The 26,435-nt window shown below is 43.1% G+C and overlaps 1 protein-coding gene across 1 annotated transcript in view; it reads right to left on the bottom strand.

Annotated features, from left to right (window-relative positions):
• Window positions 1-26,435, bottom strand: part of LAMA4 (laminin subunit alpha 4) — a 466,993-nt gene that overhangs the window by 217,297 nt on the left and 223,261 nt on the right. The window contains exons 10-11 of the mRNA XM_085611379.1: window positions 23,181-23,291; window positions 17,993-18,104 (exon numbers count right to left, since the gene is read on the bottom strand). Of these exons, the coding sequence (XP_085467505.1) occupies window positions 17,993-18,104; window positions 23,181-23,291 (223 nt within the window). The remainder of the gene's footprint in view (window positions 1-17,992; window positions 18,105-23,180; window positions 23,292-26,435) is intronic.

Consider the following 26,435-nt stretch of genomic DNA (forward strand, 5'->3'; position numbering starts at 1 on the left):
CACTTCCTTGACCTTATGGCTACCTCTCTGCCAAATTTCAAGTAATTCTGTTCAGCCGTTCGGGCTGTAGCTGTGTCTAAAGGTCCTATGGAAAAATGCATGGGGAAAACGTGTTTTGGGACCCCCTCTTTTTTCTCGGCCCCTGCTTGACGAATCACCCCGAGACTTTCAGGGTAGGAGCTGAACGGCGCGCCCCATTAGTTTTGAAAATTTCGCGAGGATTCGTCAACCGGCGCCAAAGTTATTCAAAATAGAATTTTGAGATTTACTATGGAAACTAGGTTGTAACTATAACTATAACTGGGTATTTGCAGTCAATATCTGTAACAGCAACTGTGGGTGAGGAACTTACTGAGCTTCAGTGTTACTGTGTGGAGCTCCTGAGTGGTTTACCCCACATTTCCTTTATTGTTAATGTTGTTTTATATATGTGTATTGCACATCCGTCCTGGGTGTAGTGATTCTGAACGCTGAACCGCCTCATGAGTGCCTGTCCTTTCTGAGTCTTAGCCATCTTGTTTCTTTGTACAGGCTTCCCCCTTAGGATCGCTTTTCTCCTCTGTCTTCCTGTGTGATCATGGGCAGTGCTGTACTCCTTTTTCTGCTTCATTTTCTACCCAGTCGCCAGTCTTTTCCCAATTCCCTGACCGTGTCCTAGACTGTCCCGGATAGTCCCTGACACCAATATAAAAGGCACTATATGTTTAGAAGGGGTGGCCTGATTGGGAAAAATATCACCGCAAGCAAAAAGAGGAAAATAATAGAAACAAATGTGCAATCTTATAATTTTCTAACCTTATCCTTGTAAAGGTTAGAGCTAGTGAAAATGACATCAGTAGAGATAGGAATATAAAGACATGTTGCCTTCCATTTCCATTTTATAATTTTCACCAAGCCTAAGTTGGGCCTATTAAACAGGTTACAAAATGACACAATTGTCAAAGACAAATCCCTTCATTGCGTCCTACAGTATGCATTCAAGTGTAGGCTACAGAGAGGGGGTAGGCTCCAATCACCCTTATGGAAATTATATTCTTTATTTGTAATTTTTCAATTCGGTTTTTAATGTTATACTCTTACTATTTTTATAAAGATTGTGTTTTCCTTCATTAATATATTGATTTCCAATATGTTTTTAATTGGTGCAATACTTAATTCTTTTTGGTTTTACTTTGGGTATTGATGTAAATAATTTGTAATCTTGATTAATTGGCGATAGTTCACATTATTTTACGTTTCAATATTTTTGAATTAAACACATTTTTACCTCTGAATGCTTTTTATTAGCCGTGTTCTTTTGCTCTAGTGAGTCAATTTTCCTTACTTTTGATTTATATTTCATATGGAACTTTAATATTTTACTAAACTAAGGTGTGAACATTTCAAGCTCTATTTTACCTGCTTTGTTGTTGTTTTGGTATTTTATTTTTCTCACTACTTTGCAAAACAAGCAGTACCATCACTGAATACCGCTTATCACTGTGTGCTACTCAGTCAGTCAGTCCTCAACAGGAAAGGTTGTCTCATTTAGCATTTTCTAAAATGAGTTTCATTGGTTAAAAAAATAATCGTTTAATTTATTGAGTTTGAATAAACAAGCACACTTTCATTAGAACCAAAAGGCTCTTGAAATTAAAACAAACATAACTTTCTAAAGGGTTCGGTGGTACATTTTCTCCTCATAAAATCACAAATTACCCATTAATCCTTTCCTGTCTCTCACATTTTCTCCTCATGAAATTACTAATTACCCATTAATAGTTTCCTGTCTCTAAAATCTGAACAACATCTGCTCGACAGACTAATAGCTCCGTGTCCAATCTGACATTACCCACCTAAAAGACCCAATTTCAATTTACCAATAATCAGTCGGCGAGTGAAAAAATTGCAGTAGGCATGCACAACTGTGATTTTCTGGGAAGGCAAGTGGGAATTTTACACCCTGAAGGATTTACCATAATGTTGTATGCTAATCAATCCACCACCTCTCTAGAGAAAAGCGTGAGAAAAGCAGACACCGCTGTCAACGGTACTGATTAGGGACATGTTCCAGGAAGCGACAATATCAGAGAAGTAAATCAGTACCAAAATCAGTTCTGCAATGGATTCAAATCATCACCTCACAATGTTTAAAGCCACTCTTACATGGGAGAGGAGTTGGCCTAACGGCTAGGGCGGTCGACCTCGAATCTGGGGAACTGGGTTCGAGTCTCGGCAATGACGCTGAACATCCTGTAAGTCTGGGCAAATCACTTAATCTACCCGTGTGTAACAAAAAAACCAAAAAAAATTGATGTGTCCTCATGTAATGCAACTGGTGCTATGTAAAGTGCTCTGATACCCGATTGGGGTCAAGTTTGTGCTATATATAACTCTGTAAAAAAAAAAAAAAAAAAATAACTCTGATTGTAACACAGAGAAACCTCCTTGTGCGTGAAGCGATTGAACTCAATGACACCAACCAGTAGAATTCTGGGAATTCTCAACCTAACTCCAAATAGGTCCACTCCCGACCTCAACACAGGGACACTGGCGACGGTTACCACACAGACATTACAATCAGAAGGGGGGAATTTCACTGCAGCAAACCAACGACCACGGACGGGAAGCAGAGCACCTACCTGGCATCTTAACACTATTGGGAAGGCGACGCTGTGGGTCTCCCCTGCCGCCGCTTGACACCGCCGGCCGCAGTTGGGGGAGACTACAGCTCCCAGAGTGCCAAGCGCTATTCCCTCACTTCCGCCCATCAGCGCGGCCGGAGGCGCCGTAAAAAGGAGAGGCTCCCTCGGTGGAGCGGGGGCATTTCACTGCAGCAAACCAACGACCACGGACGGGAAGCAGAGCACCTACCTGGGAAGGCGACGCTGTGGGTCTCCCCTGCCACCGCTTGACACCGCCGGCCGCAGTTGGGGGAGACTACAGCTCCCAGAGTGCCAAGCGCTATTCCCTCACTTCCGCCCATCAGCGCGGCCGGAGGCGCCGTAAAAAGGAGAGGCTCCCTCGGTGGAGCGGGGGCATTTCACTGCAGCAAACCAACGACCACGGACGGGAAGCAGAGCACCTACCTGGGAAGGCGACGCTGTGGGTCTCCCCTGCCACCGCTTGACACCGCCGGCCGCAGTTGGGGGAGACTACAGCTCCCAGAGTGCCAAGCGCTATTCCCTCACTTCCGCCCATCAGCGCGGCCGGAGGCGCCGTAAAAAGGAGAGGCTCCCTCCGCGTCGCGGGACGCGCTCGGGCGTCGCCGGGCTAAGCCCGGGCAAAGGGCGGGCCGTTGTGTGGCCGTTTGGGGGCCGGATGAGGTCGGGTCGGGCCACCCCCCTAAGTTTCGAAGGGACAAATACTGCGGCAGGTCTCCACTCCAATTGACTATCGATTTAATCCCTGATTCTTAAGGCTGACTTTAATATTGCAGTATGTATGTTGTGTAACTTCCTAAATAATTGTGATTCTTGTTGACCCTTATCCTAGAATTTTATTTTGTTAGGCAGGTAGGCCTGTATATTGTTGTGTACCTTTTTGGTCTAGAGTCTATATAACTATCAGTCTTAGTCATCCTTTATAGGTGCCCCAGTTCACCCTTTGAGGGCTATCTATATTATATTCCACTTGTCAATCATGGCTAAAAACAAGACAACCATGGATAACTACCTGGTTAAAATGGTGAGCAAGATTAATAACGATAGAAGGAAATCACTGGGTAAAGAAACTTCCCCAGAAACCTTACTCCCATCTCCAGATGATAGCAGTAGTCCTATTATGATTGAATCTACTAGTATCGAACACCCAACAATGGAGATTTTAGCAACCACAGTCCCAGCTCAAAATGTATTAGACCAGGAGTCTTTAGCTGATCCTGGAGAGACGGTATTACCACACTCCCCTGTTAAGAGAGTAGTAAGAAAATGTAGAAAAATTCAGACTAAGCATGGGTGTGTTCACCATAAGCCATCGTTGGAATTAGGACAGAGAAGCACCAAGAATAATAAGGAGACCCAGTCCAATACCGATGATACGAATTCTGTTTTTTTGGGTCACATAGCTAAGATGTTTGAAGCAAAATTAAATCTTACTGTCAAACCATTAGTGGAAAAAATTGACTTTTTAACTGCTGAAATATCTAGGTTGGGTGACCTTTTAATTAAAATGAACAAGGCAGAGAGTATAAAACAATCAGAGATATTGGATCAATCTGGCCAATCTGCTCAGATGACTGCATTAGGGGGAGTAAAATCACCTAAACCCAAATCCAAGCCCAAAGAGCCACCTCGAGAGGACGATAGTAATACCCAGATTAAAAAAATTCCACCTATAGTTGCGAGGCCTACTGCCCCAGTGAGAACAACACGTCATACTAACCTTCCACCAGATTGTGAACCTTATGTTATTGTTCTTTCAAATGTTCCTCCCCTAGACCCCATAGCAACTAATTTCCGTGAGGAATCACACGATTCACTTAAACGGAAAACAGTTGCGTGGCTGAACAAAAACTGTGGATTCCCTACAAATTTTTCTGAACAAATATTGTCTACTAGACGGGGTTCCTGGATTGGCAATACAAGGAAAAGGTGTATGGGGGATTGTGTGATAATAAATTTTAGACACCCACAACATGTTGCGACTGTCTTACTCAGGGCAGCTTCCTTGGTCTCGGGGGAGAACGATGTGACTGTGCATTCGTTGGGATACTTTTATAGCCATTTAGATAGAACACCTCAACCTACTACTACTAAAAATAGGTTCCAAAGTATTAGTAGAAGTCCATTCTTTCAGATTCCCACTGAAAATAGATATCTGGCACTGAGCACATTGGATCATAATGATTGACTCCCACAGGCTGGAAAAACCACTGTAGTGACATCCTTAGATACCCAGGTACGGGGCTTAATCTCGAGGAACAAAGAACTTGATTCCATCTCCCTCTTGGAACCGACTTTTAAAGCTGTGGTGCCAGATGAGCTGCTATATAGTGATGGCCTTTATAAAACTAAATTGGGAGAGACAGCAAAGGAGGGAGAGGCAGTCAAGGTGGGAGAGGTAACCAGGGTGGGCGAGGTCATCTGTGGGTATATTAAGAGCCCGGAGGCAAAGATAAAGGGAAATAATATAGACGTTTCTCAAGCGGAAGAAGTAAATATTTCAACTATAATTGTGGACGATATACTATTAGATACTTCCCTATCATGTGCAGAGGAGAACTCAAGTATAAGATTGATAATTTGGAACATAGCTGGGTTAGCCAGAAACTTAAAGGATGCGGTATGGTGCTCATATATTGAGGACTATGATATTGTTTTTCTACAGGAGACTTGGATGGTAGAAATTCCTCATAGACTGGGGTACAAATCTTTTAGCTCTCACGCAATCCCGTCAGTAAGAGGAAGAGCATCAGGTGGGTTGGTCATATGGGTCAAAGCCACCCTGGAAATAGTTGTTACCCAATTGTCTATTCCCTCTCTTGATCTATTAGGTCTAAAAATTGTTACAAGAGGAAAAGAAGTTATGTATTTAATAAATATTTATAATAGACCGTATCCCTCAAATAAGGAATCTAAGGTGGTAGAACTCTTGGATTCCTTTTTAGACACACTGGGCCCATCTGTGCAGGTAGTGGTCGGCGGGGATTTTAATTGTAAGTACGAACCAGTTTTGGGTCTGGAAACCTTATTTGATGAGCAAGATGCTGCTAACGATATCATGCCTTTAGAGCTCATGGGGTCAGTTAAAAGTACCATAGCTGCCACACAGATTTTACAGCTGACCGTGTCTCATGACTTAAGGGCATGTAACGGTCGCTTTCGATCCCATAGACCACCGGTCCCAACTTTCGCGAAAGGCAACTGTAGGTCATACATAGATTTTGTATTGGCCTCAATGAGTCTATGATGATTTAATAATTGACTTTAAGATAGACTCCAGGTCAGAGAGTGACCATCTGCCACTCCAACTATGGCTAGACCCACAGCCTTTTATCTCTAGACTAGTTGGAGAAGCCATATTATATAACACTGTTGAGGAGCCACAGATAACAAATAATAGGCGTGCTCTAAGATGGCCACATATCTTGCGAAAAGAAAAGTCATTGATAAATATTTACAATACATTCTCTGAGACTGTAGAAGCATCCCAGAAGCCCTTATTGGGTACGAAGGGTGTCCTAGATCTACACAATAAACTGGTAGATGCGCTTACTCCCCTTCTGAGTAAATTATACAAAAAAGATGGGAATCTAAAAGGGAACCACCATGAGCTAACGAACCCATGGTATAATAAAGATTGCCGATTAGCAAAGTCCAACTTGATCCAGGCAGTAAAATCCAAGAATCAACTGGATATAAAAAATGGTAGACAGGTATACAACAAAACCCTGGTACAAGCAAAAAAAGCTTGGGATGTAACCTTATGGGACGATCTCCTAAGTGCGGCCAAGTTAAGAGACCAGAGCACATTCTGGAATCTAATTACAAAGGGAAACAAAAAAGGTAGATCGCCAAACGATACTTATTTGGATGAAAATACTTGGTGCGATCACTTTTCTAAGCTCTACTCTAATGACAAGGAGGGACTGATCCCAGGGGATCAAGAGATTAACTTAGAATTGAGTATTGTTCCCTTACCATTTAGTCTAGAAGAAACAATTCAGGCACTACAGGTTGTCAAAATGGGTAAAGCTCCAGGTCCTGATAAAATCCCCGGCGACTTACTGAAGCACGATGTGGAAGTGTGGGGGCCATATATAAATTTCCTGAGCAATTCAATTGTGGCAGGAACACCGATCCCCGAATCATGGAAAGGGGCGGAAATTATAACAATCTTTAAAAAAGGTGATTGTTATGATCCGAGTAATTACCGCCCAATAAGTTTAATTGATCTTTTACAAAAGATTTTTGCCAGACATATTTTAAATAGGCTTTTAATTTGGATAGAGGAGATGAAGATATTATCCAAATACCAAGCAGGATTTAGGTAAAAAACCAGTACGGTTGACCAGGTGTTTAGGTTCATGTGCATCTGTTGGAAGTATATTAATATAAGGAAGGGTAGCCTGTATGTAGCGTTTGTTGACTTGAGAGCCGCCTTCGACCTTGTTCCGCGCAACTTGTTGTGGATTACACTTAGGAACATGGCGGTCCCAGGCGAGCTTCTTAAAGAACTTATCAAACTACATACAGGGAATTACGCTAGAATCAGATGGGGGAAGGGTGGAGAAATTTCAAGGGCCATATCTGTGGACCGTGGTGTGCGACAAGGATGTGTGTTAGCACCCACACTCTTCTCGCTATATGTTAATGACATTCCTAGCTATCTAAGGGACTGTGACCATGATTCCCCGAAGCTAGGTGGCGAGGCGATTACGTCTCTACTTTTTGCCGATGACACCATTCTCATTTCACAGACTCCGAGGGGCTTACAAAAATTGGTGTATTCCTTCCAAAGTTATTGCGTGAGGAAGGGGTTAGAAATAAATCCATCCAAAACCAAATATATGTCTATAAACCCCAAAAAGTATTTTAGGCCAAATTTGTCTTTAGATAATCAAAAACTGGAACATGTGGCGAGTTTTAACTATTTAGGGTTAACCTTAGATAATAACCTTACATGGAAAGGGCAGCTGGAAAAAAGTAATCTATCCTTTAAACAAAATTCAATGCCTATTTTAAAAGTGCACGGCGCAAGCCACTCCAAAGCCATTACACCAGCACTTGAGGTATTTAAAGCGAAGGCCCAATCAGCAGCTCTTTATGGAGCTGAGCTTTGGGGTTGCTGCTGTAAAAATAACTTCGAAAAGGCAGAAAACCATTTTGTACGTAGGCTGCTCAAAATTCCCACTAGAACTCCCTTAGTACCAGTGTTCCTTGATATTAATCTTAAAAGGACTGATTATCAAGCTATACTAAGACCATTGTTGTATTGGGTTAGGTTATGGACAACCTTGGAGTTGGGTGACTACAAGAGTGGTCTAATTGAAATAACCCAGACCAATAGCCATAAGAAAATACCATGGCTAAAGCATATCTCTGTCTGGTTTGAGAGGTTAGGGCTTTCCCACCTATGGGATGTTCCCCAAAATATGACCTCTTCTTCTAAAAAGTTCGTAAAGGACTCCTTTTGGTCTTATGTCAATCGTGAACTAATACATAGTTCAACGATTGGCACATTGACCCAGAAATTTTTGAACACAAAAGATATACCCCTCTTTGAACAATTTATGGATGAGATAGGCCCACCTTTAGCAAAAACATTATATTTGCAATTTAGATATGGGGTCTTACAGATTTCTGTAATTACATGTAGGTGGGGGGGGGGAATGGTACTGATTTGTGCACTCTCTGCTCTCTAGGGGCAAAAGAAGATGATGTCCATCTACTCTTCTTCTGTCCGGCTTACAAAAAACTGAGAGATCGCTGGATCAAACCTTTATGTAAAAACATGGGGGTTAGATCCTATAAAGAGGCAGAGCGCATAATCAAGTCCAATACTTCACAACTTGAGGTGCTTGGCACAAGTAGATTTTTATTTAGTGTGTACCTCATTAGGAAACGGTCTGGTTATAAACTGTAATGTAAAGTTGTGTCCTGATGCCCTATTCCTAATCTGTACAAAATTACTGATGCACTGATCCTCTCAGTTTTAAAATGATTTTAGTATCTGGCTTTTAGCTATTTTTATAATTATATTTATGTTCTTAATTGCGGTATAGCTCAATCATGATCATAATTTGAAGACTTATTCGCCCCGCTACATGGTCTAATTTAAACACTGATTATGGTTATGTATATATATGTGCTTGTCTTTTATTTTCTTGTATCTCTGCTTTTAAGGCTATATAAGCCGAAATAAAGTTTAAACAAACAAACAAACAATCAGAAGATCCAAGTGTTCGAATAGAAAATTTGGTACCCACCATGAATGGGAGAAAGAACCAAGGTCTGAAAAGTAAGCTAGCCACCGTGGAAACAGTGTCTGAAGTGATCTAAATTAAAAATGAAGGAGATCACTACCAATGTCACCCATTAATGCACTTGCTATCCAATACCTAATCACTGAAAATGAATCCCAGTTATTTGGCCTCAAATAAACTTCAGTCACATACATATCAAGATCTCTTGCAGACTAGTTGATCTTAGCTTATTCATGCGCACAGAGTCCAAGTAGTGTCAGGAGAGCACAATGAAGAGCAGACATGCACATATATACTAGGCCCAATAAAACACTTTGTCTTAGTGCATGATTGTCTAGTGCCTAATAAACACAAACACTTTCTCCATTATAGAAGACATCCACCAATACTTAGGATGTTATGTCTCCTCCATCTTAAACTTAGGCCAGGAACTCACGCAAAACCTGCACACTGTCCCCCAAATATTTCTGATAGAAGACTTTAAGTTAGGGATCATTCAATACAACACCATTTGAGCATCAGAGTCATTACAGAACTTGACCAGGCTGGTTCTATGTCCAAATAAAAAGCACCAGCCCAAGGTTTCACTTTACACTGTACCGGAACATCTCCACACAAGCAACAAAATGTGCCTCATACAGGAAGGAAGTGGCTTGGAATGCATATCTCCTTGTGCCTGGGTTATGCAAAATACAAGATCTGGGGATAGGACACCAAAGCCCTGGGCTTCATTCAAGTAGTGAAAGGTTCCACTCACATGGCTGATCACATACTGAGCCTGGTGTTTACACAAAACATCAAAGTAGCCAAACTAGCTGTGCACCCATGCTATTGTTGGGTGATCCACGCATCATCTTGCATCTTTCCAGTGCTAAATACCATATATGGTCTTCAAATATGCCCTGCAATCTTCCCCTTCTACAGAAATGGTTCAACAAAAAGAAAGGTTCACTTATCAAGGCACATGTAGATGGCTCAATAAGTCGCCAGCACTAATGACATTTGATGAAGTCATCATTGAAAAAAATATCAATATGCCTTTTGTTTTATCTGGGATCCCTTTATAAAACCTCTTCACCTTCTTCCATTTGTCACCCGCCTTTTTGTTTTTATACCATGGCATTCTATTCTCTTTTGTTCCCCCGACAATAGTACTGACTATTTCTTCCTGGGTCTTTTCCGGGTCTTTAAAGTCCACGTTATATTTCCTATCATTGAAACAGAAAGAGGATTTGCAGGTCGAAAGTCTCCACTGCAGCACACAGGCCCTTCTGTGACATTTGAATGCCCAATGCAACAAGTCAGCAAGGTAATGGTAGAGACCAGTGCATGGTTGAGTGACAGATATCAGATTCTGTGCTGTGTTCTATCCTGTATTTGCCAGCACCTGCCCTTTTCAAGACCAAACCTTTTGGTAGGTTGCTTTTGTCATTTTAAAGCATTTTTGATTTGTCAGTTTAGTTTTCTTCATTTTAGATTTATCTAAATCTCTAATTGCTATGTAAGAATAAAGCAACCAAGATCATAACATTTTACAAAGTTGTAGGATATAGCGGAAACTCAACATCAGCATAGATTATAACATAGTTTTCCTGTTGAAAATTAACGTCTTACCGAGTTATAAAACATGAAAGCACTTACAGATCTAGTCCAGCAAACTGTTTAACCACATTAATTTCTAACACAGAAATGCGGGGACAGTAGAACACAAAAGAAATGTTCTGCTCACTACTTACAATGCTGCAAGAGTCTGTGGATATTTTTCACTTAAAACTAATGGGGAAAACACTAATGGTCACACGTGACTATCATCTTAAAGGCAAATTCTGTGATGCAATTTAGCAACCCCGTTCTAAACAAAAGAAGCGCCTCACTTCAAGGTGCACTTAGATTACGTGACTATCTTAACTTCTTAACCGCGGTGTGGAAGTTTTATTGAGTGGGCGGGGACACGTCGGCCAATGGACGTGCACAGCACTACCGAGGTAGTGCTCGTGACGGCCGTTGGCCGACGCGCACACACAACGGGGTAAACCTGCTGGATCCTAGTAGGGTGCTAAATTTGGAGATATAGCAGGAACAGTGACGAGGGCAGAAACTCCCTGAATTTTCACCAGAGACAGAGCACATAACAAACAAGCATTTGCAAAACCAAATGCCTGGCCTTGGCAAGATAGAATAATGGTTATTGTTTTTTATTTTTTCATTGCAAGCATATGCGGCATAAAAAAAGAAAATAATAATTGCCACCTAAATGTGACCGTCTAATGCTTGCAATATAAAATAGTAAATACACTGATGTGTTCGTTTCAATGATTAATTTTTTTAATAACAAGCCTTTCAGGCTTGCCATGCATTTTCGTAATGTTACTCAAATTTCAGGTCGCTTTTCCCTATCCACGTACTGTGGTGGCTTGGTGACCTCAGATATCATGTCCTACTATATGACCTCACAGTTACTCATCCTAAATGAGTGGTGGTATGGGAGTCGGGATGACCCAGCTTACGCTGTTGAGCGGTGCCTCCTGGGGGATCTCGCTCTCCACACGATCCTATACTCTGCACCAGCACACTGGGCTCTGCCGTTGGTGACTCGGGTGGCCTTCCAGGTTTGGCGGCAGGCATTACGGCGGATAGGGTGGTGGAATACGCTGACCCAGGAGACCCCCCTGTGGAACAATGGGCGCCTGCCACAGTTAGCTGCATTATCAGGGTTTCGGGGCTGGGACAATATCGGCATATCTACCCTTGGTGATGTCATGAGGGGGATACCCTGAAGTCCTTCCAAGACCTACAAAGCGACTTTCAGATGCATAAGTCCCAATTTTATAAATACCTCCAATTTCGCCACGCCCTCTCTCCTAGTCTGGTGGGCCTAGAGTCACTTGCTGAATTCAGCCCGGTGGAAGACAAAGTATTTATGTGGGATCTTGAGGACCACAACATTTCTAAGATTTATCAGACATTAGTGACACACAGCTCCCCCGCCCTGCAAAAATTTACAGAGACTTGGGAGAAGGATCTGGGTTCATTAGATGAGGAGGACTGGACGGAGGCCCTGGCCTCCCCACGCAGGGCGGCCATTGCGTTACGTTTCCTTCACAAGGGTCTGGTTATGGAGGGCGGGCATGGTGGCTTCCTCGGTATGCCATAAATGTGAATAGGAGGAAGGGTCCCTGATACATACGGTCTGGCATTTCCCTTCCTTGGCGCGGTTCTGGAGAGGGGTGATGTCCTGCCTTTCGGAAGTGTTGGGCTGGGACCTGCCTCGGTCACCGAAGCTGGTATTGCTGCATGTCATGGAGGGGATTGGGGGTAACATCTATAAACGCCATCCTATGTTGTTGGGATTTACGTTGGCAAAGAGGGATATCGCCAGGGCTTGGAAGTCGCCGGCACCACCATTAGTGTCCGTATGGAAGAGGTGCCTGGACTTTTGTATGGGCTTAAAACTCCCTATCTTCACAGCCAGAGGTAGCCCGCAGAAACATTTTAAAATTTGGAAGCGGTGAGCGAATTATTGGGGGCTGATGCTGTAGCCGGTTGCTGAAGGGGGTCCCCCTCTTCCAGTTTGATGTTGCCCCATGGGTGCAAATGGTATTCGATTGCATATATAAGTGTGTGGGTGCTGAAGGTGTGGTGCAATGCCATGTTCCAAATGTGATTAAGGGGTTGTTAGTCCGACTGGAGGGGGTAGTTGTGCGGGGTTTCTAAAAGGTATTTTCCATCTGTAATGCACTTCTACATCCTTGCTTCAGTCATGATGTTGTCTATTGATTGTGCAGAGGTCTCTGGGGTACAGAGCCCTGCGTTATATGTGTCATTTGACAAATAAAATCTGTTTTCAAAAAAAAAAATTCAGGTCGCTACAATGTTACTTTCTCACTTTAAACAACTTTAACAAGCCTTGGCAAAGCCAATAGGTCTGGTGTTGTGGACGAATTGGCTTTGAAAATGCTGTACAACATATCTGATGCTGTGTAGCAAGGCTAAAGAGTTCAAACAAAAGCCCTATGGCGCATCCACCCACCTCATTTTGTCATGCTTGTTTTTTCTTTTTTATTTACTGTTCTGAGTAGGATCCAGTTTTGATTATTTTGGGCTTGGGCCATGTTAGAAATGGGATTTCCGGTTGGCTAAGGTTTGCGCCAATGCCAGGCAGAAACCACCACTTTAGTCAGGGCAAGGGAGTTACATGCTGAAGATAACCCCTGCTCACCCCCTTGGTAGCTTGGCACAAGCAGTCAGGCATATCTCAGAGGCAATGTGTAAAGCATTTGCGCAACACACACACAGAGCAGCAACACACTAGGCACACTACAAAAGAACCTCCACACAAGGTTATATAAAAAAAATAGCCTTTGTATTATCATAACACATTAGAAACCTAATCACACATTTACACTGTGCCAACTGGCACTAGGCAATATTCACAGAATATACAGGATCAGGCCAATCGGGCCACGGTCAGAACCATCAGAACAGATAAGTAAATGCAAAATACAACCAGTAGCTACTGGTACCATAATGACCTAAGCATTATCACATTAGCATTAGACACCATCCTAAAATATCATAACATGATATTAGGCAATAAATCACATTAGGCCCAAACCTCATTAGCATAAACACATTACGCACTAGGCCTCACCAGCATAAACACATTATGCATAAACATCCTGAACATAAACATATTATGTCATAGGCATCACAAGTATAAATCACATTATGCAATCACATTAGGGCCTTGCGCCCTACCAACATAGAACTGACCCCCTGGCCAACTGGCCTTCCACTGGGGGTCAAAATGCCCTGTGTCCCAAAATGTCAGGGCTGGCTGCCAATGTAGCAGAATACAAGTGTGCAATTGCGCTGGCACCACTGGGCCTCCTGGGTCCCCACTGGAACTCCTCAAAATGCTCTGGCCTGAACGTTGCAGCTGACGCTAATTGCCGTGCAGCTGTGAAAGAAATCAGGCACTGGCACTGACTGTGCCCTCTGTGGCCAAATGGGCACGGGCACCTCAGGGCCCTCAGGAGCCTCCAAGGGCTCCAGGCACCGACAATGTACCTCGGGGGAGCCCCACTCTGGTACTCTCAACATAATTTGCACCCACGGGAAATGGCACTGGCACCACCTGGCTTTGAGTCCCCAACTCGAATCCAGCTGGACTATCAGCATCCACGCAGGCGGGGTGGGCTCCCGCCTGCCTTCAGCTTCACCTCTTGCACCGGGATGCCCTGGGAGGTGGGGTAGTCTCCCACCCTCCCTCTTGCATGCAGCCCGGCTTCTCCTGGCTTGCGGCGGGCTCCTGCTCGCATCTCGCTGCCCCGCCCACCATCAGGCGGAAGTGCCTGACTTCTGGTTTTAGGATCGGGCCGCGGCTGTGACTTCTCAGCAGCGGCACGGTGCGGGGTGGGCACCCGCCAACACAGCGGCAATATGGGGTGGGCACCCGCCATCCATCAAAGGCAAAAAATGCAGGGGGGGCACCCGCTCTTCAAAAATGCACAAAAGCGGGGTGGGCACCCGCTAGAGTACACACAAGCGGGGTAGGCTCCCGCTCTCCTTTGGAAAAATGCGGGGTGGGCACCCGCTCCACAACATCAATGGAGGGGGATCCCCACGTCGGGATTCCCTCCCAACAAGGTGCAGGTCGGTGCTGCAAGACCCACACGCTCCTCTCCTCTTCTTTGGGGATATAGAGAAATACAGCACAGCGCTCAGGATGCAGCCTAGCACTGTAGATGCCCCAAAATAAAGGCACCTCTCTCCTGGGAAGATTAAAGTATAGCACTCACCAGGCGCTAGAGGCAACCAAAGTCCTTAGGACCCTGGGACATAGTTGGGTCCAGGAAGGCCAGCACACAGGGCCCTCCAGCAGGGAGGCAAGCCCTTGTGGCAGTTCTTCCTGGGCCCCCCAACAGCAGCCAGCCCCAGCAAAGTCAGGAACAGCATACCTACATGGGGTCACAGTCCCTACATTTATACTAACATTTCCTTTGTCTGCACCAGCACAGGGCTTCGGGGAACCATATGCAACTGGTTCAGGGGGGATTTGGAGCACTCTGTTGACAGAGCTCCTGTTCTCCATTATTAGGTTGGGGCTTGTTATCAGACACACCACAGGGGGGGGCAGCATTCACTAGGGCAGGAACAATCCTATTCAGGGTCAGGGGACTACTCCTCCCACTACTCCAAATGTAGATGTCCTATTCAGCCTAGTGCTGACTCACCCTGCCCCTCCTGGAGCCACACACACCTCCCAGCTCCTGTCACTCAAAAGCCAGACATGCAATTCACATCAGGCAGGCAGACACATAGCACACAGAAATGCCAACTTCTAAAAGTGGCATTTCTAAAATAGTTATAAAAAATCTGAGCACACCATTGCGTAGCATTTATTATCACTATTCCAAATATACCAAACTTGACCACGCTGCGCCTCTCATATCAGGAATTACCACTGATACACTCATCAGGGAATCCTAAATGCATTCCTATGGGAGGGCAGCCCCACAGTAGTGAGAAACCAAAATGGCTGTTTGTCACTACCAGGACAAGTCACACACTTAAGGTACATGTCCTATCTTTTACCTACAATGCACCCTGCCCATAAGGCTAACTAGGGCCTACCTAAGGGGTGACTGACATGTAGTATAAGGGGGGTCATGGACATGGCACTCACTTTAGGTGCCACGTCACAACGGCAGTGACACTGCGCCCACAGGCCCTGCAATGGCAGAGGCCTGGGATAGGTTTGCAAGGCTACTTTAGTGGGTGGCGCAATCAGCGCTGCAAGCCCCCCAGTAGCATTTAATTTACCAGCCCTGGGTATATGAGATACCGCTTTACAAGGGACTGACAGGTAAATTAAATAGGCCAAACAGGTAGCCAATCTTACCATATTTAACACAGAGAGCACACGCACTTTACACTGAACAGCAGTGCTAAAGTGCTCAGAGTCCTAAAACCACCAACACCATATCAGAAAAAAAGGCTAGGAGAAAGGCAAAAAGTTTAGGGATGACCCTGCAAAAGGGCCAAGTCCAACAGGCCGAAACTGGATTACTGTGCAGCAAAGATTTTCCCTCAATCAGCTTCTTTATGCCAAGGTCTATTGACGGTATGTGGCAGTTTCTATTATCTGTGCTAGCCTCATTCCACTCCTCGCACTCTTGCTCGTTATATTTTCATAAGAGTTTAAAATAGATTTTTACTACGTACTTATTCGTTCTAAATATTGTGTTCTGCTGTATTTCTTGTCATTCGTTGTACCTTTTGCCAAACTTGCAATCTGCTCTCACTGCATTTCAATAGAATGTTTTTACTGATCACTGGAACAAGACATCATAGCAGAGTTTTATACAGTTTCCGTGACCATGGCCGTCCACGCGTCTAATTTGGCAGCAGAATGTTCCAAGACCATTCCACAAAAAGAAATTTAAAAAAACCCTAATCTCAACATTCCAGCTCCATAGCCACAGAATCTGCCCATGGAGTAGGGCTCCTACTGCAGAGGAAGCTTTAACTCTCCAATTTGTGGTTAGCAGTTTTAGTCCAGCCTGGTGGCGCCAGGTGGCAAACTACCTTTACAACGCGGTTGTTACACCGCGATACATTTACATCGCGTTCATCACAACGCAAGTCATTACAACGACTTGCGCTGAATTGCGCTATACACTAAGGAATAGTATGATTTACTATTCCAACACCTTTCCTACTGTTACGTAGGCTGGAGTTGGAATAGTAAATCATACTATTCCTAAGTCCAGCGCCTCTAGCGCAAGTCGTTGTAACGACTTGCGTTGTAATAACTGCGATGTAAGGTACTGCGGTGTAACGACCACGTTGTAACGTCACATATTCCGCCAGGCCCCTCCTATGAGAACATGAGAACAGGCGGTCGAAGACCTATGCACAAATAACTAAGGGCTTGATATAGAGTCTGGCGTAATTACTCCATCCCAAGCGTGGCATATATTCCACCTGCCTTATTACACGTGCCATGGGATATAGTGGTTTGTGATAGAGTTTCCCCTCTGCCAAAATGTAAATCAAATCCTAATTTAGGGAATGTTGTTCTGCTTCAGTATTGCATTAGCACAGCAACCCCCTTGAATTCCAAAGAAGCACTAAAAGGATTACTCTTTTAGATTTCATTACTTCTTGACGTTTCGCCATGCTAGGCCATGAGCATCATAGAATGTTCACTGTTCATAGTGCACTTCATAGCTTAAAAAAAAACATAAGGTGACATAACGCAAAATATCATAGAGTGGAATAACATCTATCAGAACATTGGAATGTGGAGCACTACATTGAAGACAATGGAGTGCTACATGCTTTTACGGACCGGTAAAGGCCCGTAAAGCAACATTCCAATGTTTTCACAAAGGCCTCAGAGCCCGAGAGGATTTAAACACCCTCCGCTCGCCAAAAGCCCTTTGTTTTATTTGTTAGAACATTCTGCCCTCTAGTGGCAGAATGTTCTATTAGCCTTACAGCCCTTGTAGCTGGGCTATACTGTGTATTAAAGTCCCGCTCCCTTATTAAAGCTGAAGCGGGCCTTTAATAGCCGGTATAGCCCGCCACGACGGACTATAATATATAACGTAACCTGGGATGTAGGGGCTATGCTGTCAAGCATTCAACGGAGAGCGCACATTTCTCTCTGTTGGCCTTTTAAGAAATTGGTTGGGCAATTTGCATTGGCTGAACATGAAGGAGGCCTTTCAGTTCGCGATGAAAACAAAAAATGCCATTATATTTCAGTAATCTCAGTTTCCTCCCAGTCCCGAAAAACAGGGCAGTCTTGCAATAAAATATGAACCGTAGCCTGCTGCGGAGCTGGTGGGAGGCGTGGCACCTGCAAGGTGGGGAGGGCGCGAGCGGGATTTGCAGTCCTCCAGGAAGAAGAATGCCTGTAACTGACATGCTGAGGGACACGCGCCACCCTCAGTGCAGTTAGGCCAGTCTGCTTCCGGTTTCGTGAGAGTGGTGCGTGTGTAGCGATGACATTTCCGCAGCTGCGGTTTCACAAAAATATTCTTGACATTAAACTGACCCTGAAAGAAATCTATTTACCTTGGATACTGTGCTTGGCGTCATTGACTTGTTCCACGATCTGAGCAGCAAGGTTCATGGTTGCCATGGTTTCCTTCTGTAGCTGCAGGCCTCTAGCCTCTGCTTCGTTTGCCTATAAATAATCCATAATGGCAGAAGATTAGATTATAGATTCTTCTTATTGCATAGGTGTGCGTGTATGTCTATCCAGATGTGTTTTCCTCTGCAGCTGTTTGCCATCTTTCTGTGCGTTATTTTAATGCATATTTTTGTAGCGTGTTGTGTTCCCATGCCCGATTCACTATGAGTATAACTGTTAACAAGTATCATTTCTTTCTGTTTTATATTTTCAGATAACTTTTAACACTAAGGAGGGACTTTTCATTTCCCAACCAAAGGAAATAAAAGTTCCTGTTTGGAAGGTAATGTTCACTTGATGTATTGAGCATGGGAGGTTCAATGTATATCACAACACGAAATTCAAGTGTAACTACAACCGTCACAGGCCTTACGAATGATATTGCTTTACTAAGGATGAAAACACAATAAAAACTTGAATTTCAAGTAAGTAACTTTCTGAAATTCAAAATAACAAAATAGCTAGGTCACTAGAAACTGAGGTTCTCAACCTTATACTTCCAGGAAACAGCACTCAACGTTATGTTTTAGACCTGAGCTTACATCACAACTAATATGTAGCATATTTTGTTTTGACATCATAAAAAAGATAGCTGACATTCAAGAACCCACATTTCATTATCAAATATTTTTACAAAATTGTCTCATAAGGTCAGTTCATTGAAATCCAATAGCAGCACTTCAGTGTTATAAAAATGTATCTTGTCACTTACCTATGCTCAAATATGTATTCTAAATTACCATAGCTTGGCAGTTTTGGAGAACCTCATTTTAAACTGACCTTCAAGCTTCTAATGTCTTCCCACATACCTTATTTCATCCTACATCCCTTCCAGGAGCTAATTATTATTTATTAGGTGGACTCAATGCCTATTCTTTTATAGTGAAAACTCTTTCTGACACGTGTAGTAGTTATAACAAAATATGTTTCAACCCTTATTATAAAGGGTTGGCACTGGAGCTTACAGTTCATGCCCATTTTAACAGAGCGTACAATGACTCCATTATGAGATACCATCCACAGCAGAGTTCCAAATTCTTAAATGTTGGACCTCGCCCTTTCTGCAGGGTCATCCCCAAACCTTTTGCCTTCACTTCTATTATTTTTTATAAACAAATTTTATTGTGTCAATAGTCACGTTCTGTTCAGCGCTCCCTAACACAGCAAGCGGTCGACATATCGCAAACCACATTATATTGATGTTGACAACTCGTCTACAATCTTCATGTATACAGAAAATTTATAAAACATTATAACGTTACCAATTTGAACCCCTCCCCTGTGTGCTGCACCTTCACTCCTATTTTTGCTGAATTTGGTTTTGTTGGCCTGGAATCCTTATTTAAAATCATAATTTATGGTGAAGTCGAATTTCAAATTACAATTCAGAATATGCCACATCTAGAAAGTTGGCATTTTCTTGCCTTACAAACAAACAAAGTGGACGGACCCACAAGCAATAGCGACTCACTTGTATTTTAATTAGATGAGGGCCAGGAAACCATTAGGTTTATTAAAAGACCTGCAATCTGTTGGGCACAACCTAAGGCCTTCTGCCTTACTCTGACAACAGCACCCCCTTCTCCCCACCCTCAGCGCCTTGAAACCCTTGCGGGTATGTAGTGCAACTATACATATGCACTTTGCACCGCTACCTCTACTGTTAGCATTCTAGTTTCCTGTTCACCGCGTCCCACGCTCCCACGTGGACGCAATGACATCAGCACGGTCTGCTTGCCCCAGTTACGGGACCCCCTCCATACTTATGCCCATTACACGGAAGTACGCAGTAACTTCCAGGACCACGAGGAGACCGTAATAGGTGCTGCCCACGGACGCCCCATCTCGACGAAGTAAGACCTTTCTTCACAGCTAGAGCCGGGGCACGCCTACGTGCAGCTCTGTAGCTGGCGAGTCACGTACTTGCGCTTCTATTTGACTCAGCATTTCTTCCCACCCCTGCTAACATTTCTCCCATTTTCGCCCTCAGTGTGTGACTACAGATGGGTGCCCCTCCCGGATCCTGCTAAAAGCTACAGGTAACACATAGCTAGTGTAATTATGATGTTTTTTGCATATACGTTTTTTCGTACTTAATTATTGACACCGATCTGATGTGATATTTTACCATGGCCTCACCGGCACATCTACATGTCTGTTATAGTGATATGTCCGGGTCGACAAATGCATTTTGCCCTTAGAATTTAACAGCAAAGCTAATGGCACATACAGCACTTCACAGGGCCATTCTACAAGTACGCCACAACTAGCAGATTGATGTATGCCAAATGAGCACAGTATACCTGAACAGATGCATTTACCATCAACCATCCGGTTGATACTATTGATCGACTCACGCCTGTGCCTACCCACCTGAGACACCGAAAAATACAGTGGCACATTAATATTGCTATTAAGATTGCATTTTATGTTACTTGTTTTGTCTCTTTGTCTTTTCTTCTTACAGATTTTTACCAGTGGGTCCATAAGTATACAGACACCACTCATCTCACAACACACCTTAGCGTGTGTGTTGATAATCACGATACACGTGGCTGATTTTTGCCACACCCCCACTTCACTCACCTGGTCCTGACGAAAGCCTCTTACTATTTTACGAGGCTGAAACATGTAGACCGATTACTGTGACAACCCAGATCATTTTATCTCCAAAGTTGTCCTTTCCTCTTTTTTTAACCTTATACTGGGCCGCTAAGAATAAAGTCTATTTAGTAAGGATTCCCAGAGATAATTTTAATTTGCACCACTTCCTTCACAAACACACAAAACCAGCTCCGCTGTAATCAGGTGTCATAGCATAACTGGGTGGCATTCGTCTACCCAGTTGGGACCCCAATGATGAAGCATGCCACCATCTAGGTTGGTGGGTGAGGGGTCTTTTAATAAACCTAATGGTTTCCTAGCACTCATCTAATTAAAATACGGGTGAGTTGCTAATGCTAGTGGGTCCGTCCACTTTGTTGGTACATTACCTTTGGGGATAGGGACGTACCCCGACATAATCCTTGCTCTCCCCATTTGTTTACCCATTTTCTTGCCTTAGCCATTTGATGTCTGTGGCATGTCCCTGATCATATGACTGGGTGTAGTTGCCATCTGGGCTTTGTGTATTTCTCCTAGACAGCCACACACAATGAGAGGTTAGAGGTGACTGGATGGGCCATCACTGGCAGTATGAGAGGGAGGAGTTGAGCTCAGCCTCACATCTGAATAGTCTGTGTCCTGCCTCAACACAAAGGACTGCATACCCGCTGTAGTTAGTCTGGAGCCTGGATCAGGAAGGCAGGACATCTTTGCACTTTAAAACCATGCATCTAGAAGTTTCTCCCCACTTAAAAAGCACAACTGTATATAAAAAAAAGAACCTCAGACACCATCACTTCAGTACACCTCTGGACCTGTGGATACTCTGCCAGGAAAAAGGACTGCTGTGCTGTTCCAAGGACTGCCACTCTGTAGGACTGCTACTCTTAAGGAGCTGCTTCCTTCCTATGCTGACCTGCTTCCCTCTTACCTGGGGAAGAGGTACTCGACCTGGAACCCATCTTGAACCCAGGACTCCAGAGTGACTCAAAGGGCTAGTCTGCTGGCCTCCTGATCTGAGCCTCAGGGACATAAAAGGCTTCCCAACATCTCTTTGACCCATCTTCAGCAAGTTCCTTACCCCCAAGAGGTGTCCCTCAGATCATGGACCCTTGGTGTGGCTCCAGAGCTCATGAAATCAAGCTTTTGGGCTCTTCAAGTCCTGAAATGAGCCCGTTTGCACTGGAACTGCATTGCTCACACAAAAATTATTGCAAGCCACCACCAGCCTGTTTCTTTGCACAGCAGCATCGTCAGACTGCGGGGAACACCAATGCAAAAGCTCCAGCCCACCCGTCCATGCCGCCTGGCCTGTTCTTCGCGCCACGCACGACTTCCGCCTGCGATGCTCTCCTTGCTCCTCTTGACCCTCTCCAATGGAAATGGGTCTCTAAGCACAAAACTTGAGAAAGTAAAACTTCAGCGGGACTAATCTGGGACTGTATCTGACTCGCACTCCATTACGGCTGCTTGAATTTTTGACTTTGACCTGGTCCAGCGTGACCAGATAGCCATGGTTAGGGGTTTATGATTTAGGCACTATATTGCAGTATATTCTGTAAAGATTCACAACTCTGGTTCGACTGATGGAATGTTTGTCATTTTGGTCTTGTTTTATTCATTACATTTTGCTCTATTTTTCTAAGCTGGTGTGGGATAATTTTTGTTGGGTGTTTTCAGTGTTTTACTGTTTGAAGTGTTGCATAAATACTTTACATATTGCCTCTAAGTTAAGCCTGACTACTCTGTACTAGTTACCAGGGGATGCGCACAGGTTAATTTGGTGGTCTGCTTGTGCTTTATCCTGACTAGGATTGTGGATGCTGCCTGACCAGGACTCACACCCAAGTCAACCAGTAACCTAATTTCTAACACTGAAGCCTAGAAGTAAAAACCTAGTGGGTCTCACAGGTTAGAATCCACTTCCCTGCACCGCTAACTGTTTTGACTGAGTCAATTTATCTGTCTTTGATATGTGTGCGTGTGAGAACTTTTGGTAGTGGTTCACTGATTTAAGTCACAAGGCCAGAGCATGGTGTGCATTAGGCATATTGGCAAACCTTTATAAAAATGCAGGAAACATGCATCCACAATTTTAATATGAAGTCACACTGGGTTTCTCAGGGACTATTCAATAGAGAGAAAGAGCATACTTGAGTACTAGGGACAAAATCAAGTACATGTCAAGAGTGTGATCAATACACATTGAACTTCTTTGGTACACATCTAGATTTTGTTCCAATATGGGTAAATGGTAACACCCCACAGGAAAACGTTTTCACACCCTAGTTCCTTCAATGTGGGGATGTGGGGCTGATGCTCACTTAATTGCTAGGGCAGTGGTATCCCTCTCAAAATTACTAAGGTATTGAATTATTTCATGGTTTTTGATGTAATTGTAATTTGTGTGTGTTTCTGGGCACACTTCTTCTGAAGTTCAGATCTAATAACAATGATTGCATTGACCTGTATTGTGGCTGCATCCAATTCTGAGTGCAAACTTGATGTTTCATTCTCGGCATGAGCAATTTGGATTGTTCTTAATACAGCATGGTTATCTTTTTCTGATAGCTTCACCTATGGGAGTAAAACAGAAAACAATACTATGAATAAAGTTAATAGTGAGCTCCGGGGTTAGTGCTACTTTAAATACAGCCCTAAGAGGTGCGTTATGGGCACCCCCCATGATTATTCATGTATTTAACATAATGCTGTGTAGCACATATTATTGCTTTGATATGTAGGAGTTCAGTGAATCAGAAAGACAGAGAACACTATGTAAGACAGTCTTCTGTTTCTATATTTAATGGCCCATTAGAAACACATTAACCTGAGCCACTGAAATTAAGCAATTGTGCATCCGTGGCCTTTCTGCATACATTTTAATATATCATATTTGCAACATAATTCCACCCATAAAATATGTATTTCGGCATACAGCTATAAAAGAACAGATAAAAAAAAAACTAATCAATAAAAACGTTATAAATTACATACAAATATATACAATGAGAAAAGAAAAGTAATCTAAAATACATTAAAATATACAACTGAGCAGATGGGGAACATTCTGTAACGAGAACTTTATATGGCATGTCAAAGACTGTGTAAAGGATAGGGAAAGTGCTGAGTTAATCCCACATTCATAAAGTGTAAATTTAGCAGGGAAAAGGGAATGGCGTCAACTGCGGCATGGCACCTAATGAAAACGAAAATGAACAGCTAGTGGTATGCTGCCTCAGCCTCTATGTCTCCTGCGTTGGTTGCTGGGGAACTAAGTTTGTGCCTGATTCGCCACATAGAATATAGGACCCTAGAAACAGCAAAAACGATATATTGATTTGTATCAGTTTGCAGATCCGGTAGGCTTCCAAATGCACCTAGTTCCTAGATTGCAACAGGCTGGAATTATCCAATTGTCCAAATGGACAAAAGAAGGAAAAGGACATGTACCCCTGATTCAGGCGAGGTTCCACAGGATGGGCATACTTGCTCTATTGTTCTTATCATGGGAACCAAGCAAACAGCGAATGTATACAGTGTCAGGGGTCTTAAGTCTAAACTGCATGAATAGCTTCCTAGCCAGAGAAGGTTGGATCTCGTTGCGATACTGCTCTGCTTTATATTCGTCCTTCCTCATGAGGAAAGCGTCTGTCAGGGAGCCCAAGGAAGACCTCGGTAGCAACATAATTCACCACCCACTCTTTAGTTATCATTAAGATCAAATGTTAATAAACAAAGTGGCTTGTGGCCCATTTGCAAATATTATCTGGTCACCTTTCACTTTTTGATTGGTATAATCAGTACTGATGTGGTGCTAATGAGGTCAATATTTTGCCTAATGAGAGTGCATGTGTGTTATAATGGCCATTGGCTTCCACAACATATTCACAGAGTGCGAGGTGGCCTACCCCATACATCTATACTCTGACATTAAGCCTATAATTGTAAGTATTTGTAAAAACAGGGTCTCAGGAGCAGGGCTCCTCTTCGTGTGGTAATTAATTGAATTAGAAAGGAACATGGCCACCCCAGTATTCTCTGGCTATGCTGTGTGTATCTGGTACTTTCTACTAGTTTAACTAGGGTAATCTGTGTTGAGGTAGGATGTAAAAACATTGTTTCGCAAGTTTCTGTGACTGCTCCAGTATTGTTCACTTCTGGGTGCTCTTCTCTCTTATGTACTGTTGAAACATAGTATGAAACTGATGGTTGTAAATACAAATAAATACAATTAAATATTTTGTATGCTGTCAATCTTTTTCGCAGACCCAGGGAAACTGTCCCATTAATCCCACATTCACTGCGCATCCACTACTAGACATGACGCAAATACTAGTTCTTTTCTCATAGTTTGAAATTTTAGCAATTATACAAGATGAGGGTGGGAGGGTAACTTCAGTTATACACTATTAGTACCTATAGAAGCTCAGATGTAAAAATCTCTCAAGGAAAGTTAATCCCTTTCAACACATTGAAACACTGATATAATAACATACTTCAACAATGTACTGGTATTAAGCACTGGACAATAGTCAGTTGGTTTTAGAATTACATTTTTGAATGATTTTGAAACACAATAACATATGATAGTCAATTAGTAGCACAGTTCAGTTAGTTACAATAGCAATTTTTAACATACAATTATTAAAGTCATGAACTAAAGGAAGACACGGCAACAGAACGAGCGCTGTTGTCTGTGACAAATGGCTTCGTTACAGGTACTTTAATGTACTGGGATTGTCTTTCTGTATTATTTTAGTACCGGCTAGCAATGAGTCTGTCAAGTGAAGAAGAAGCTTGAGAGGAGCATCTCCAGACTGCTGGAAAGGTTGTAGACAGCGTGGTTGACAGAGGCACAATCACGATCAAGCAGATGAAAATAGGCCTCAATCATTGCTCTCTCTCCCAGACGAACAGAGGATAGAGTTAAAACAAAATCGCCAGGCAGAAGATAATAAAGCTGCCGCACCTTAGAATCGAGCAAACAATATCTACTACACATTAAGAAATTATGTGGAACAGACCAAATCGGAATTTAAATATACATTGAACCACCAGAGAGCACAGTGTAAATGTAAAACGATACAATTTATTTAAAAATACATTTAACTTTCACCTAAAGACTATTTCTCTCCCTGACTTTCTTTCTCTTTCTTGCTTCCTGTCTTTCACTTTTTTTTTCTCTTTTTATTTCTGTTTCCTTCATTCTCTTTCTCTCTTTCTTGCTGTTTTTTTTCCCTAGATTTTTTTCCTCTCTGAGGAAACCCTTCACTGCAATCTGATTTAATATCGGCCTATTCCCTCTTGCCAATGGTGCCAGGTCTAACACCTCTCCTTTTCCACTCTCTAAGTCTACTTACTTCAGCCCTTGACAATAATACGTTTCTGGACACCCCTAACATTACATTTGCTCAAATGACATTCTACTGGTCCTGAGATTCAGAACTGACTAGTTACACATGCAGTGTGGTCATTTTGGGTACCTAAATTTAACTAGGGTACAAAGAAAAAATGTTCAAGTGATGCTGAGGTTCAGTCATTTACTTCACATAGTCTAGAATGTGGTTTAGAGAGCCTGAGACTGATGCTGTTCAGTTTCAGATCTCCTTATGGAACTGCATGTCTCATGGCAGTGCCATCTCTAAGAATTCTGAGCATGCACAGCACCAGCTCATACTTTCTATGAGGAATACTCTCTACACCATGGGTACTAGAAAA

Source organism: Triturus cristatus, chromosome 6 (assembly GCF_964204655.1).
Source record: "Triturus cristatus chromosome 6, aTriCri1.1, whole genome shotgun sequence".
Classification (NCBI taxonomy): Eukaryota; Metazoa; Chordata; class Amphibia; order Caudata; family Salamandridae; genus Triturus; species Triturus cristatus.